General features: G+C 34.1%; 1 protein-coding gene across 3 annotated transcripts in view; it reads right to left on the bottom strand.

The window, feature by feature from the left end:
• The window catches only part of PTPN4 (protein tyrosine phosphatase non-receptor type 4), a 136952-nt gene that overhangs the window by 30380 nt on the left and 93151 nt on the right, over positions 1 to 13421 (bottom strand). For all 3 annotated transcript variants that reach the window (XM_070730088.1, XM_070730070.1, XM_070730077.1), the window contains exons 13-18: positions 12927 to 12995; positions 8853 to 8987; positions 7103 to 7261; positions 3460 to 3625; positions 1761 to 1844; positions 1612 to 1668 (exon numbers count right to left, since the gene is read on the bottom strand). In XM_070730088.1, coding sequence (XP_070586189.1) covers positions 1612 to 1668; positions 1761 to 1844; positions 3460 to 3625; positions 7103 to 7261; positions 8853 to 8987; positions 12927 to 12995 — 670 coding nt within the window. The remainder of the gene's footprint in view (positions 1 to 1611; positions 1669 to 1760; positions 1845 to 3459; positions 3626 to 7102; positions 7262 to 8852; positions 8988 to 12926; positions 12996 to 13421) is intronic.

Raw genomic sequence — 13421 nt, 5'->3', positions numbered from 1 at the left:
TCTTCTTCTGAATGATTTTTGGTTTGCGTTTTTTTGCAAGAAAGAGGAAAAAACTTCAGAAATCACAGTGATGTGGCCACCGTATGCTATAACCTGATCCTAAAAGTGAGCTTGTGCCAAGCACCCAAAATATGCTCTTGTGAATGGGGAGAGGGTATGTGTGGAATAATAGTTTATGACATCCAGAAATGCTTTTTAGCCATAAAGCATCTATTCTGGTCCCATTGTAATTTCAAGCAGTTATTAAACAAGGAACCATCTTGACTTATATTATAAATCGATAGAGGTATAAAAGAAGGGGGAAATTATAAACTATATACCAATCTATTTTTATGAGCAACGTCTTTTACATTCCATTTTATTTTACTTTGTAACTTGCATAAATTCTAGTAATAATTTAGCAAAGACCATAATATTAAGGATTACAGTTAAAATGGAAAACTTTATTATATATAATGCACTTTAGTGCTACACTCAATTATTTTATATATACAGTATATATATATAATATCATTAAAGGCTTAAGTTTCCTTTTTAAAAAAAATATATTTTTATAAGTAAAAAAAAAACACCAGCAAACATAGAACATGGAGAGGGGTGGCATACAAATCTAATAAATAATAATAATAATAATAATAATAATAATAATAATAATAATATAGGGGCTTTTGCCACTTTCTCTTATTAGAAATTTCTGGAGTAAAATTTTACATACAATTTCATGTAAAGATACATATTCTTATATTCCTGCTACTTCTTTCTCTCTAATTCTTTATACTTAGCATTATAATGTTGTTTACTATTAGCAATTTACACATTTAAAACTATTTACTATTTACATATTTGGAGTTTAATTATTTATTCATTATTCCTTAATTTTTTATCTAACCAATCATAAACCTTATCCCAGGCTTTATAATATTCTGCTTCTTCTTGTCCTTTCAACCTTCTCGTCATAATATCCATTTCAGCACATTCAACAGCACATTCAACATTTTTTTAAATTAACTCTTCTCCAATAACTGACTGTTCAAAATTATGATGGCACTAAAAAAATAACTCTATGACTGGTCCTTGCACTTATGCTTCTCACAGCATCCCTGCAGTCACAAGGTTGAGATTCTGGCACTTCACAACCAATGGACTATCACAGCATCCCATGACTGCTATTTCAATGCTTTTCAGCCAGTTTCTGACAAGCAGTCAATGGACACACCAGCAGTAAAATCACAAGTACACAGTCTCACTTAAAAGTTATGGGTGATTTGTGGGTGACAACTATGGCAGCAGTGAGATCATTAGTCTCAATTAGTTAAGCTAGCACCATCTTTATTACATAAATTCCACTGTACCCAAAATGTATTACTGTACTTGCATCTTATAATACAATAAAATACTTTAAAAAAGAACTAGGAAGTTTAAAAAGATCTCCTTTGATAAGATATATAAAAGTAAATTATAATTTTTACATCCCAAGTTTCCATTTCCAGTGTTAAAATAATGCATCAGAACTCGCTATTATGAAAGCAGTTGCAAAGAAATAAAAAAATTAAACAAAGTACTGCATATTAAGCACATATATCACTGCAAACTTTCTCTAAACAGACTTACAGGTGTTCCGGGGGCCACCCTAGACACTATGACAGGCATCTTCTGGTCATATCCACCCTTTGAGAAAAAACATAAATAATGAAAAAATGAACAAAAAACCCCCTCTCAAAGTATTAAAGTAGCCAAAGATATAATAAAAATTTTAATACCTTTACATTGAAACCAAATCTGCCATTTTCATCAGGTCTTATTCTGATCAGAACAAGATTGTCATGAGGAATACCACCATTTGGCTGCAAGTGAAAACAAGTAATTTAGGTAATGAAATGTCTGTTAAGAAAACAAGCAAGCTCAGAGAGCACCAAGGACCCCTCGAACAAAGTATTATTTACATCAATCCCAACTTCTATTAAAGAGCCACAGCTGAATTTTAAAAAGATCTATAACTTCTAAACTCATTATTTCCTTTTCTTCTAAATTAGAGCTCAATTGTTTTTCATGGAGTTATGATCATGTAAGCACAAAATCACATAGGGAAGATAGAAAGAAAATCTGATGTTAAACATATTGAGCTCCATTGGAAAACAAACCAGAAAACATAAGTTGAGCCTTTCTGCTTCTCAGAGTCTTTCAGCTTTCTGAAACAGTCTGTAGAGAGGAAGGAGAATCTTTTCCTGACAGACAAACATAGCTGAAAATTCAAAAGCAGGAATTTGGTGTTTGGGATGTAAAATAAGTACCTGCAGTCTGCAGATATAGTTTAACACAGTATCCTATTGCTAGGAAAGAATTTTGTGCAAAACCCAAAAATATATAGCTTTTCCCCCCTTCTGGACAAAATCACAGGTTTTTTGGTAAGGGTTTTCAGAAGTGATTTGCCATTGTCCCTTTCCTAGGGCTGAGAGAAAGTGGTTGGCCAAAGGTCACCCAGTTAGGTTTGTACCTAAGGCAGGACTAAAACTCTCCTGGTTTCTAGCCTGATGCCTTAACCACTATATCAAATTATCTCTCCAATATATAGCTAAAGGAAATTAATATACAATTATCATTTAACAGATTTATAAATTACAATAATTAAAATCAAGGTCAGGGTGTCCAGGGGGAAAGCATTTTGGAATTCCCTAATATTTCCCTGACATTTCCCTGTAACATGCGATCTAATTAAGGTGCGGTCATTGATGACGTCATACCAAATGGCTAAGCCATGGAGAAATATCAGTAGCTGAGGAAACAAGTTATTGCCACAGTTATGCTCATTTTTGCTTGACTCTGCCAGGCAGCGTGACCATTGGTTTTTTTACATTATTTTTCCCTGACTTTTAAACATTTTAATACAGTTTGTTTCCCCCCCTGATTTATTCCATTTTTTTCCACGAATTCCCTGATATTTCCCTGATATTTCCCGAACTGCCGATTTCCCTGATAATTCCCCGATTTAGAATTCTTCATTGGCCAAGTGTGATTGGTTGGACACAAAAGGAATTTGTCTTGGTGCATATGCCCTCAGTGTACATAAAAGGAAATATAGATTTGTCAAGAAACATGTGGAACAACACTTAATGATTGTCATAGGGGTCAAATAAGCAATGAAGAAACAATATTAATAAAAATCTTAGGATACAAGCAATAAGTTACAGTCATACAATCCTAAGTGGGAAGAAAAGTATGATAGGAATGATGAGAAAAAACTAGTAGAAACAGAAGTGCAGATTTAGTAAAAGGTTTGACAGCGTTGAGGGAATTATTTGTTTACTAGAGTGATGGCATTCGGGAAAAAAACTGTTCTTGTTTCTAGTTGTCTTGAAAAAACATTTCCCTCTTTTCCAGGTTTGCTGGACACCCTGAATGTACATAAGCCCTATATTTATTAATATATCCCAATCAAACCAGTGTGGAAAAAACACTTACAGTAGACTTTTCAGGAGACGAGGAAGAATCATCATCATATGTTTCGTTTATATGGTTATCCAATTCTATCTGTGAATGTGAATAATGAATTTGGTTCCAACTATTTTTTTTAGATTGTTTGGGTGGCAGTGCAGGTGGTTGGCCATCTATAGTGGTCTCTTGAGACCTACATATAACATGAGAAAATAAAAAGACATTTTGAAAACTTATTTACATGTTAAAAAGAATGCATCTCTAAGACAACTTAGAGATGTGTGTGAATTATATTACAAGTCCTCATCAATTGCCATAAATAACCAATAGAATAGAAGACAGTATCTAAATGTAACATTATTACAAGCTGGATGTGTGTGTGTGTGTGTGTGTGTGTGTGTGTGTGTGTGTGTAGGTTTCTTATTTGCTTCTGCCCACTGCGCCCACTACATCTTTGAGAAGAATTTATTAGAAAAAGCCAAAAGTCCCAAGAAGGACTTCATGTAGGTCGTAAGGCACTGCAGTAGAAACAAATCAGGTAGATATAGTTTATACAAGGGCTGTAACCTCTGCATATAATTTATCAAAATCTAGACCAGCTTTTGGGTGAAAATACTAATTTTGCATATTGTTTATGTTCATGAACATAAACTGCAAATTAAGAAAAAATGGAACTAGCAATAAAATATTATTTTGTGCAAATGCTGTTTCATACTGTTTTATTTCCCTTCACTTCATTATCCAAATCTAGTCAGTTTTCCAGTCCCACTTAATATGTACAGTTGTTCTTAAATTATAAATTTTTCCGTTTATGTTTTTCTTTCTGTTTATGTGCAGGCAAAAATGTCTATACTTCTGAGCTTCCCAGAACATAGTAATACCTTTCTCTTGCAAAGGATGATTTTTGCTAAGTATCGACAGACATATATACAAGAAGGAGGCTTCATAATACACTTATATTAGAAAGTCCCCCCCTTTAAAAACATACTGTTTTAACTAATATTTTTAAATTAAAAATGTAAAATTAAAATTGGGGTCAACAAAAATAATTATTTTTAACAGAATTATTCTATATATACTACAGAAAGAATTTTGTTCTAAAAGCTTAATTCTGCCACTTTCTATTAGGCCACATATATGCTTTATATTCTACTACAGTATAGGGTTTCCAATGATATTTTAAACACCCAGTTTATCATATGCTTGCATGAGAAAGAATGGCTGATTTCCTTCCATTAGGAAAAACATCTGGGTTTCTCTGTTTGGCATTTTCCAAAGGGAGGAGGGGACGGATATTAATGCTGTGGGGGGAATATCAGATTAAACTGACAGATCAGTGTTTCCAGATATGCTCAGGAGAAATGGGAAGGGGAAGAAAAAGCACAAACGGTAACACCATAAACCAGATATGACAGATTATCCAAGCACGCCTATATCCACTGTTACTGCCATCCAAATTCACTAGTAGAAATCTTTATGAAGTGTGTTGTAAAAGAAAAATTTCAAAGTTGGCCTGATAATATACTATTTTGCAATTTGACAAGTCTACAATAATCCATCTAAAGTTTACACAAGTTGCTAAAACTCCATGTATCTAAAGTCTTAATGACAATTCATTTATTCATACTGTAAAACTGATAATTTCAACACAATTCCCACAATAGCATATTCAAATAAAAATAACCAAGGTTGTCACTGACTCATTTTCAGACTCATTTAAATTAGCATGGGTGTGAGTTCACTATTCTTATATAGAAATTCAAGGTGTATATCATACATTACTCCTGATTTACAAACCAGTATGCTAAGGTAAATTTTCTTTACCTTATCAATTTGAAAAAGAAAGAATTTAAACCCAATAATATCCCAGATATTATGTTGTAATGGATATGTTCCATAGCATTAGAACTGGGAAGAACAGTTGCTTTTTCAAATTGATAAGGTAAAAAAAATTTACAACATATACCCAAAACTGGACTAAGATAATATTATGGTTCCAAGTGTAATACATTGTAAGTAATATATTACCATAATACAGTGTGAGGATTAAGAATAAACTAAAAAAACTTCATAACTTTATATTTGCCCAGTTAGTTATAAATTTCCTTTGAATATTTAAAATGATGGATGTATAAGTGGAATAGTTTGAGTGAAAGTAGTTTTCTGTATTGTTTCTTTCAACAATGTGCATAAACAATTTTTTTTAAAAAAAACTTCCTATTCAGCTAAATGCTATGTCACACAAATTTGATACTGTATCTTCCAATGCTACTACAGTGGTACCTTAAGAACGTCTCTACTTAAGAACTTTTCTAGATAAGAACCAGGTATTCAAGATTTTTTTGCCTCTACTTAAGAACCATTTTCTACTTAAGAACCCGAGCCCGGAAAACTTTTCCAGGAAATTTGAGAGCGGCACGAAGGCCCGGCCAGTTTCCTGCCATTCCCTCTTTAATCCCGGCCATCTGGGCTGCCAGAGGAGCCTTTTGGTGGCGCTTAAGGAGGCTTTGGCAGTCCAGAGCGAACGAAGCATTTTCCTTTCTCTGGGTGCTTGGAGAGGGAATAAATCTCTTCCAGTGCCCAGAGAAAAGAAACGTTCCCTTCGCTCTGGGCAGCCGAGGAGTCACCACCACAGCAAAGGAAAGGCGCTGGCTACAAAGTGAGTGAGCGAGCGAGAGGAGAGGGGAGCCCTTCAGCATGGGAAGGAAGAGGCAGCAGGTAGCAACAGCAGTAGCCAGTGTATGGGAGGCAGTGTATGGGAGGCAGCTTTGCGTGGGGTGTATTGGAGGCACGTGCTCCTCCTCACCGCCTCAGAGTCCTTCTTTTTTTTTTTAAAGCCTTAAAGTTTTGGACTTTTTTGAGTCCCCTCACCTCACCTTCTTCCTTCAGCAGCGACTCTCCTCTTCCTCTTTTTCCTCCTCCTCCTCCCATCCAAATTCCAAGCTTTTATTTCTTTCCTAATGGGTTTGCACGCATTATTTGCTTTTACATTGATTCCTATGGGAAAAATTGCTTCTACTTAAGAATGTTTCTACTTAAGAACCTGGTCACGGAACGAATTAAGTTCTTAAGTAGAGGTACCACTATATATCACTTAAGCACAAGTAATGTATTAGTACAATATATATGGATTCTACTAATTTTTCCAACAACTTCCTTAAAAAATTAATATGTGGTATTCTAACACATTAATATTGAGTCATAACCCATTTTATTCAAGGGAAAAATGGGAAATCATTTATAATATTTGTTTAACGCATATTTAATATTTATATGCTATTTGAGCGTGCTGTTTTACACTGTTTAAAAGTATTTATAGAACTATAAAGTAGATAAGTCCTTGGAGAGGGGCAGCATATAAATCAAATCAAATCAATCAATCAATCAATATTATCTCCAAGTGTACAAATAGGTGTGCATGTGATATGTGGTTGCTAGCTTGCTTATAAGAAGTTACCTTATAAATTTATGAGATTCCCTATTATTATGCTATATATTTATATTCTACATGAAATTAGATCCCTTATGTTACCCTTGTTTTTACTTATAAAGTATAATTAAATATAGAAATGAGATCTGCCAACCTTAAAGCTATATGAACAAAATATGGAAAGACTATATGCTATAGCAGTACAAAATGTCTTTGCAGGATTACAAAAATCAAACTTACGGTGATGATTCTAGAATTATACTATTGGCCTGTGTAGAAGAAGGTGACCGATGATTTGCAAATACCTCACTGGGTGAAGTATGGACTATATGGTCTACTAAATGTCCAACTGAAGATGGCCGTAAACGGTTTCCTTCTTGAGTAAATGTGGAGTTGCGACTGAGCATGGAAAGAACAGTTATTCATTAACCTATTAGTAAAGATTTGTAAGTACGGTGCTTTTAAATAGTTTTACCAGCATTTCTAAGAAATAATCAAATCAATTTCTATAAATGCTACTGCTTGCACTCCTAAATACATGCTCTCCATTGGTGTGAAAAGCAGTCAATTAGTAGTAGTAAAACAAAGTTTGTAAGAAATATATTAGAAATCAGTAAGATATTTGTAACCACAGTACTGAAGGCTATCTGTAACACTGACTGACATATAAATGATATATGTGTGGCATACATCAATAAATAAGGAACCAACATGAATCTTAAATGGTGTCCTACTATTACAGCCATTACTCTAGTGCAAATATTTTCCTTCTGAAGGATTTTTGTAAAATATATATTTAAATAAAATAAAAAACCCTGCTCTCGTCCCTTTTCATGTAGCTTGTTAGAAAAAGAGGAAACTGAAAAACAGTCACACAAAGAATAAAGAGGACCTCCCTGATTGTGGTTTAGCTTGTACAGGAAGTAAAATGTGTTACCTTTATAGATAGATAATAGTATTTGTGCAGAGTTCTGAGTTCAGAAATATGGTCTTCTGCACTGATTCTGTAAGACTCACTATTTATGTAACTAAATTACTGGAAGTTCCATGACCAGAAAGAGAAGCCTGGATAGATATGATGTTAAAACAATAGTTCAGTTATACAAATGCCCTGGATAAACTATAGGCTTATATAACTGAAAAAAATGAAAAAGCATCCAGTTCCTGATTTAAATCAAACATATATTTAAGTCCTAGTAACCTTAATCTATTGTTTATTTAAACAAATCTCACTTTCCTGTTTCCAATTTTCTGATCCTCACAGCAGGCTAGATGGGAAAAGCCCATGTAACCTAAAGTAAGCCCAGATTATCCACATTATGCTAAATTATGCTGTGATATAATTTTTAAGGAAAGCCACAATGTAATCAAGAAATGAAGGGGATAAACCATAGGTTATTTAAGATAAAACACAGTGGTCTTAAATTAATTTTATCAAAATAAGTAATATGACCTGAATGATGCAAAATTTGTTCAAAAATTATTTATATATAGTTAAAATTAGGTGCTATAATATTAAAGGCAATTTTATCCTCATCCTTAATGATGCTTTATATTTACTTCCTGCACAAATAAAATCAACTATATATGAAAAATATTCTGAAATTATCTATAAATAAATCAAGATTCTTTATTTCAATCATGGCTATACTGGTTTAATTATAATTCTATTAAATGTAATAATTAATAATTATAATTATAATTATTCTATTAAATTTAACATACTGTTAAATAGTAAAGGGTACAGTAAAGGGTACTGAATAAAATTATTATCAATGGAAGTTTTTGCAGAATGAAAGTGGGGAATGCAAGCACTTTTTTAAAAAAAATCTAATATATTGAGCTGTTAGCCAAATCCTGCCTCAGTTACATGTGTGTGCTTCACTATGGTATTATTTTAGCACACCAGGAAAGACTATTACAACAATTTACTTTCATTAATCAAATGAGAAACAGGTAACTTGTAAATGGATTATTCAACTTTACTTACTGATTAGGGGTTCCAGGTGGAGAACGGGATGGTAAACTTTGAGTTTCTAACCTGTCATCAGACAATGAATTTCTGCTGACAACCTCCCAGTCCATCCCACTTATCAATTTGCGAGCCAAAGGTTTACTTGGGGATCTAAAACAAATTTACACAAAATTACGTAGAATGATATATCTAAAACTACTAGAAATTGCAATGTTAAAAAAATAAAATAAAACTACCCTTCCTCTTTATAGGTACTCATATGCAGTGCATGTTATTTTTTACAAAATTAGACATATATTCTAATGGAACTATTCACAAGTGGGAAAAAGTCAAATTCAATGAGAAGATGGATATTTAAAGACAGAGCAAATTTTACAGTAATTCTGTATTGCTTAGGGCTGAGAACCATCTAAACTACCACGTATTTGGTGGGGGAGGGAAGGAAAGCTATTTGTGAAAGAAACAACTTTCTTTTAAAACTCTAAATTAGTCCTTTATTACAATTACCTGCGTCATTTACAGCTACATTGAAACTAAACCACTTGCAACTGAGAAGTTGAACCGACTTTACATTATTATTAAAAGCATGGACACAGAAATCCAGACTTTTAGAAGAATTCTATTTCAAAGTTAGAAGCAATGCTGAAATTTGAGGGCTTCAGATGCAGTGAACAAATGCAACACAAAAAGCAAAGATATGTGTCACGTTTGCTCATTAAAAAAACTCCAGCTCTGAATAAAATTTAAGGATTTTTACTGACTTAGCTAGACCATAGCTTAATACGACAATCAATTTTTAAAAAATCTAGCCATAATGTAGCTATGAAAAATACAAGGGATTACACAATTTCTAAAATGCTTTTAAGGACAACATGGATAAGCATTGTTTTCAACAAAACTTGATCTGCTCATCCAAAATGAAAGGAAAAAGAAAAATATAAGGTAGATGAAAATATTACCAACTTTTTGCAGAATAAATGAACATCTTTTTTTCTTTTAGGAATGATGCAACTCTTTGAAAAACTCACCTTAATGATCAAACAGTATCTGCTTCAGTAACTTCATAAGTCAAGCAAAAACACTGAACTGTCAAACTACTTTTAGAGCATTATTAAATGTTTGAAACTCACAGTCCCACCCACTCATGTCCGTTACCAAAACTTCCTGTTCTTTGTGGAAATTTCAAAGAAACATTTACTGCATTACAACAGTGTATCTTCTACTACCGCAGCTTAATATAGTTTCCTCTTTTAATATCTATGTCCTTGAGAACTTTTAACAACTAATCAAAGACAATGACAACATGATTGACAAAACAACACTGACAATGCTCACTGTGTAAAGGCCAAGATCTGGGCATAAAAAAAGGCTCCACTCTCCTTTAGTGTAATCAAGACAACATTACTGAACCCTCAATAGTTTTTGTGATCTTTCATAAAATAGATACAGTAATGCACTCTTCTGGATTCTAATCCTTCTTTTCATAAAGTTTGTCTTTGGCATCTGCCACACATCCTTTCCTTTGGAAAATCAATTAAAAAAGACATTTCTTTCTTCCTATTCTAGCACAATAGCCTTTTATGAATTTCTAGCATAAGTATTGTGCTTTTTTCAGAGTATAAGACATACCTTTTTACCCACCCACCCACCCCCAAAAAAGAGGGTGAAAACTTAGGTGTGTCTTATACACAGAATGTAGCCTCACACAGCCACCCCCACTCTTTGGTCTCTACCTGTCAGCAATTTATCTCCCTGCAGCAAGCAGCAGCAGAACCTGATTAGCACAAGCCACTGATCATCTGCCTCCTGATTGAAGTTGCCAGCAAGCCCACATGCTAAAATGAAAATGAAACTAAAGCTGCACAGAGGCAAATTGCTGCAGGGAATGTATGTCTATAGAATGTTCAAATTATTAGATTTATCTTCTTAAAGACTGCTTTATTATTGTTCTAGACAACTCAACAAATGAAGAAGCTTTTAAAATAAATGATTGATCTGAAGTAGCCCAGTGCCGTTGTATCTTTTTTTAAATAGCAGAGAATACTTCCAGAAAGCCATATCAATTTTAAATATCTGTAAAAGTATAATCTGAAATGTCCTGTTTTAGTATTAAGTATTAGTATTAAGATAAGGCAGCTGAGTTAACTCCTGACTTAGTCATGTTTGGAGTAGATCTATTTAAATAATTAGGAGGAGTTAGTGTGATTACATTTAAGAAAACTTTCTGGGATTAATATTTATTTTATTTATTCAATTTTCATGCCGCCCTTCTCCTTAGACTCAGGGCGGCTTACAACATGTTAGCAATAGAACTGCCATAATGTACATTTCTCCAATTCTTTGCTATTTCTATGGGTCAGGCACACATGCACAGAAATACACAGCAAACAGTGTATATCTTCTGTGCTGTTTGCTGTTTGGCAAATTGCTGGGAGGCAGAGGCCTTTTTACCTTGTTTTCCTCCCACTAAACTAAAGTGTGTCTTATACTCTGAAAAATGATATATGGGTAATTGATTTACCATTCATTTAGTGATTGTTTGAAATTACAACAATATTGAAAAAAGTGGCTCCTAGCCAGTCCTATCATGTGATTATTATGGTCACATGATGAAACTTTGTGTGATTTGCAACTAGCATGTATTCATAAGGTTACAATGTCCTGAAATCGCAGGATTGTCATTTGAGACCTTTCTAGACGTTTTTCAAAAAAGAAAGTCAATGAGGAAAGCCAGGATTAGACTAATAATCACACAATTCACTTAATGAATGTAGTGCTTTACTTAACAACAGCGGCAAAAAGTTGTAAAATTGAATGTGCCTCACTTAACGACCACCTTAGTTAGCAACTGAAGTTCTGGTCCCAATTGTGGTTGTTTCTAGGGATTATGATTATCAACTGGCTTTTGGAAGCCTTAGGCTATTTCTGATTCCTACTCTCTTCACCTGCTCTGCGTGGTCTAGGAACAGTCCCCTCTGACCCTGAGAATCCACTCGCCATTTGATTCTTCCTTCAACTTGAGAGATTCAAAGCTTTTCACTCAGTTCCTCCTGCCTGATTTTTCTCTGTTGCTTTCCTCCTTTTGCTCACTTTCTTCTATGGTAATCTTCAATAACATGACTATAATTTTGTGCCTTTCACTGGAAATCACTTTTCTGTTTTTACTATTGCTAACCACAGAGCGATGCTTTATAATATAAAAGGTTACAGTATAACTTTTCGTGTCCAGAGATTGCACGTTTGAAAAACTGAGGCCCATAATAAGCAAGTCCATATCAGTCCGTTCCATTTTTTGTGATTGATGAGGTGGGATTTTTGACCTTTTTATTCAGCTTTCAGTTATTGCTTCTACTGATGTAAAATTCTCAGAAATTACATTGCTAATTTTTGGCAATGTGTTATTTTTAAAGATTTTTTAAAAATCCAGCTCTTATTATTTTTTATAAATAACTCAAGGTAGCAAACACACTCAATATATCTTCCTCCTCCTATTTTCCCCACAATAACCCTGTGAGATGGGTTGAGCTAAGACAGAGTGACTGGTTCAAGGTCACCCAGCCAGTTTTTTATGCCTAAAGTGGGACTAGAACTCGCAATTTCCTGTTTTCTAGTGTGGTACCTGAACACTAGACCAAACAAATCTAGGTTAAACAATTAAAAAATGTTCCACAATATCACTTTTTAACTATATTGGTTCCTGGCAAGTCTGTGGCCCAAAGATAATAGTAGCACAAATTGGAGATATTCTAGAGAATTAATTGAGCAAACTGAGAAAATAGGTTCACTATGTTAAAGAATAAATGGCATTCTGATTTTTTGTGGAACAAGATTTCCATCAGATCTTACTCCTTAATGCCAAAAGCCAATGGAGTCTTGATCAGCTGGTATGTCTCAATAGGAAATATGAAAACAAACCCAGTCCTCCTCCTACTTCCATGTGTCTAAAATGTTATGTGTCAAGAGAACTTCTATCCAGGGTTATTATTGATTGGTTATACTCAATCAATTTTAAAATTAAGGAGAAAACCAAATAAGAGCCTATATGAATATGTTTATCATACTGCATGCAAGTCACTTTAAATTGCTTACCTGGCAAACACCCTGTCCTTGTTTGCCCTTTCTTTGCCATATTGTACAGACTGGACTTCTGTTCTCCCACTGAAAGGGAAGTGTAATATTGAGATTGTAAAGAAAAAAGTACTTTACTTGCCCGAAATAAGAAAATAAAAGAATTCCAAAATGAAGAGTAAAATTTATAATTGTATTCCCAGCATCGGATCTTCAGGCCTGCCAGATTTAGGGCTGTGGAAAGCTGGGAGAGGGGATTGTATGGAGCTGGGGAGATATATAGTCAAAACAACATTCCTGTTTCCAAGAGTCAAGGCCACTCTAGCCTGCACCTGGAGGGGTGTGACTGGGAAGCATCTCCAGTTGGAACGGTGCATTGATTGGACCATGTGATGGACATGTGGGTGCAGGGGCAGGGAAAACCCTGTCTTTTGGGTGGGGAAAACCCGGAAACTTTCAGATGCGGGTTTTCCCAGATATGCCAATATGACATATCTAATAAAATGGAACTTTGAG

Source organism: Erythrolamprus reginae, chromosome 1 (genome assembly GCF_031021105.1).
Source record: "Erythrolamprus reginae isolate rEryReg1 chromosome 1, rEryReg1.hap1, whole genome shotgun sequence".
In the NCBI taxonomy this organism is placed as follows: Eukaryota; Metazoa; Chordata; class Lepidosauria; order Squamata; family Dipsadidae; genus Erythrolamprus; species Erythrolamprus reginae.
The sequence above is the reverse complement of the archived record's forward strand: the minus strand, read 5'-3'. Positions and strand labels throughout refer to the sequence as shown.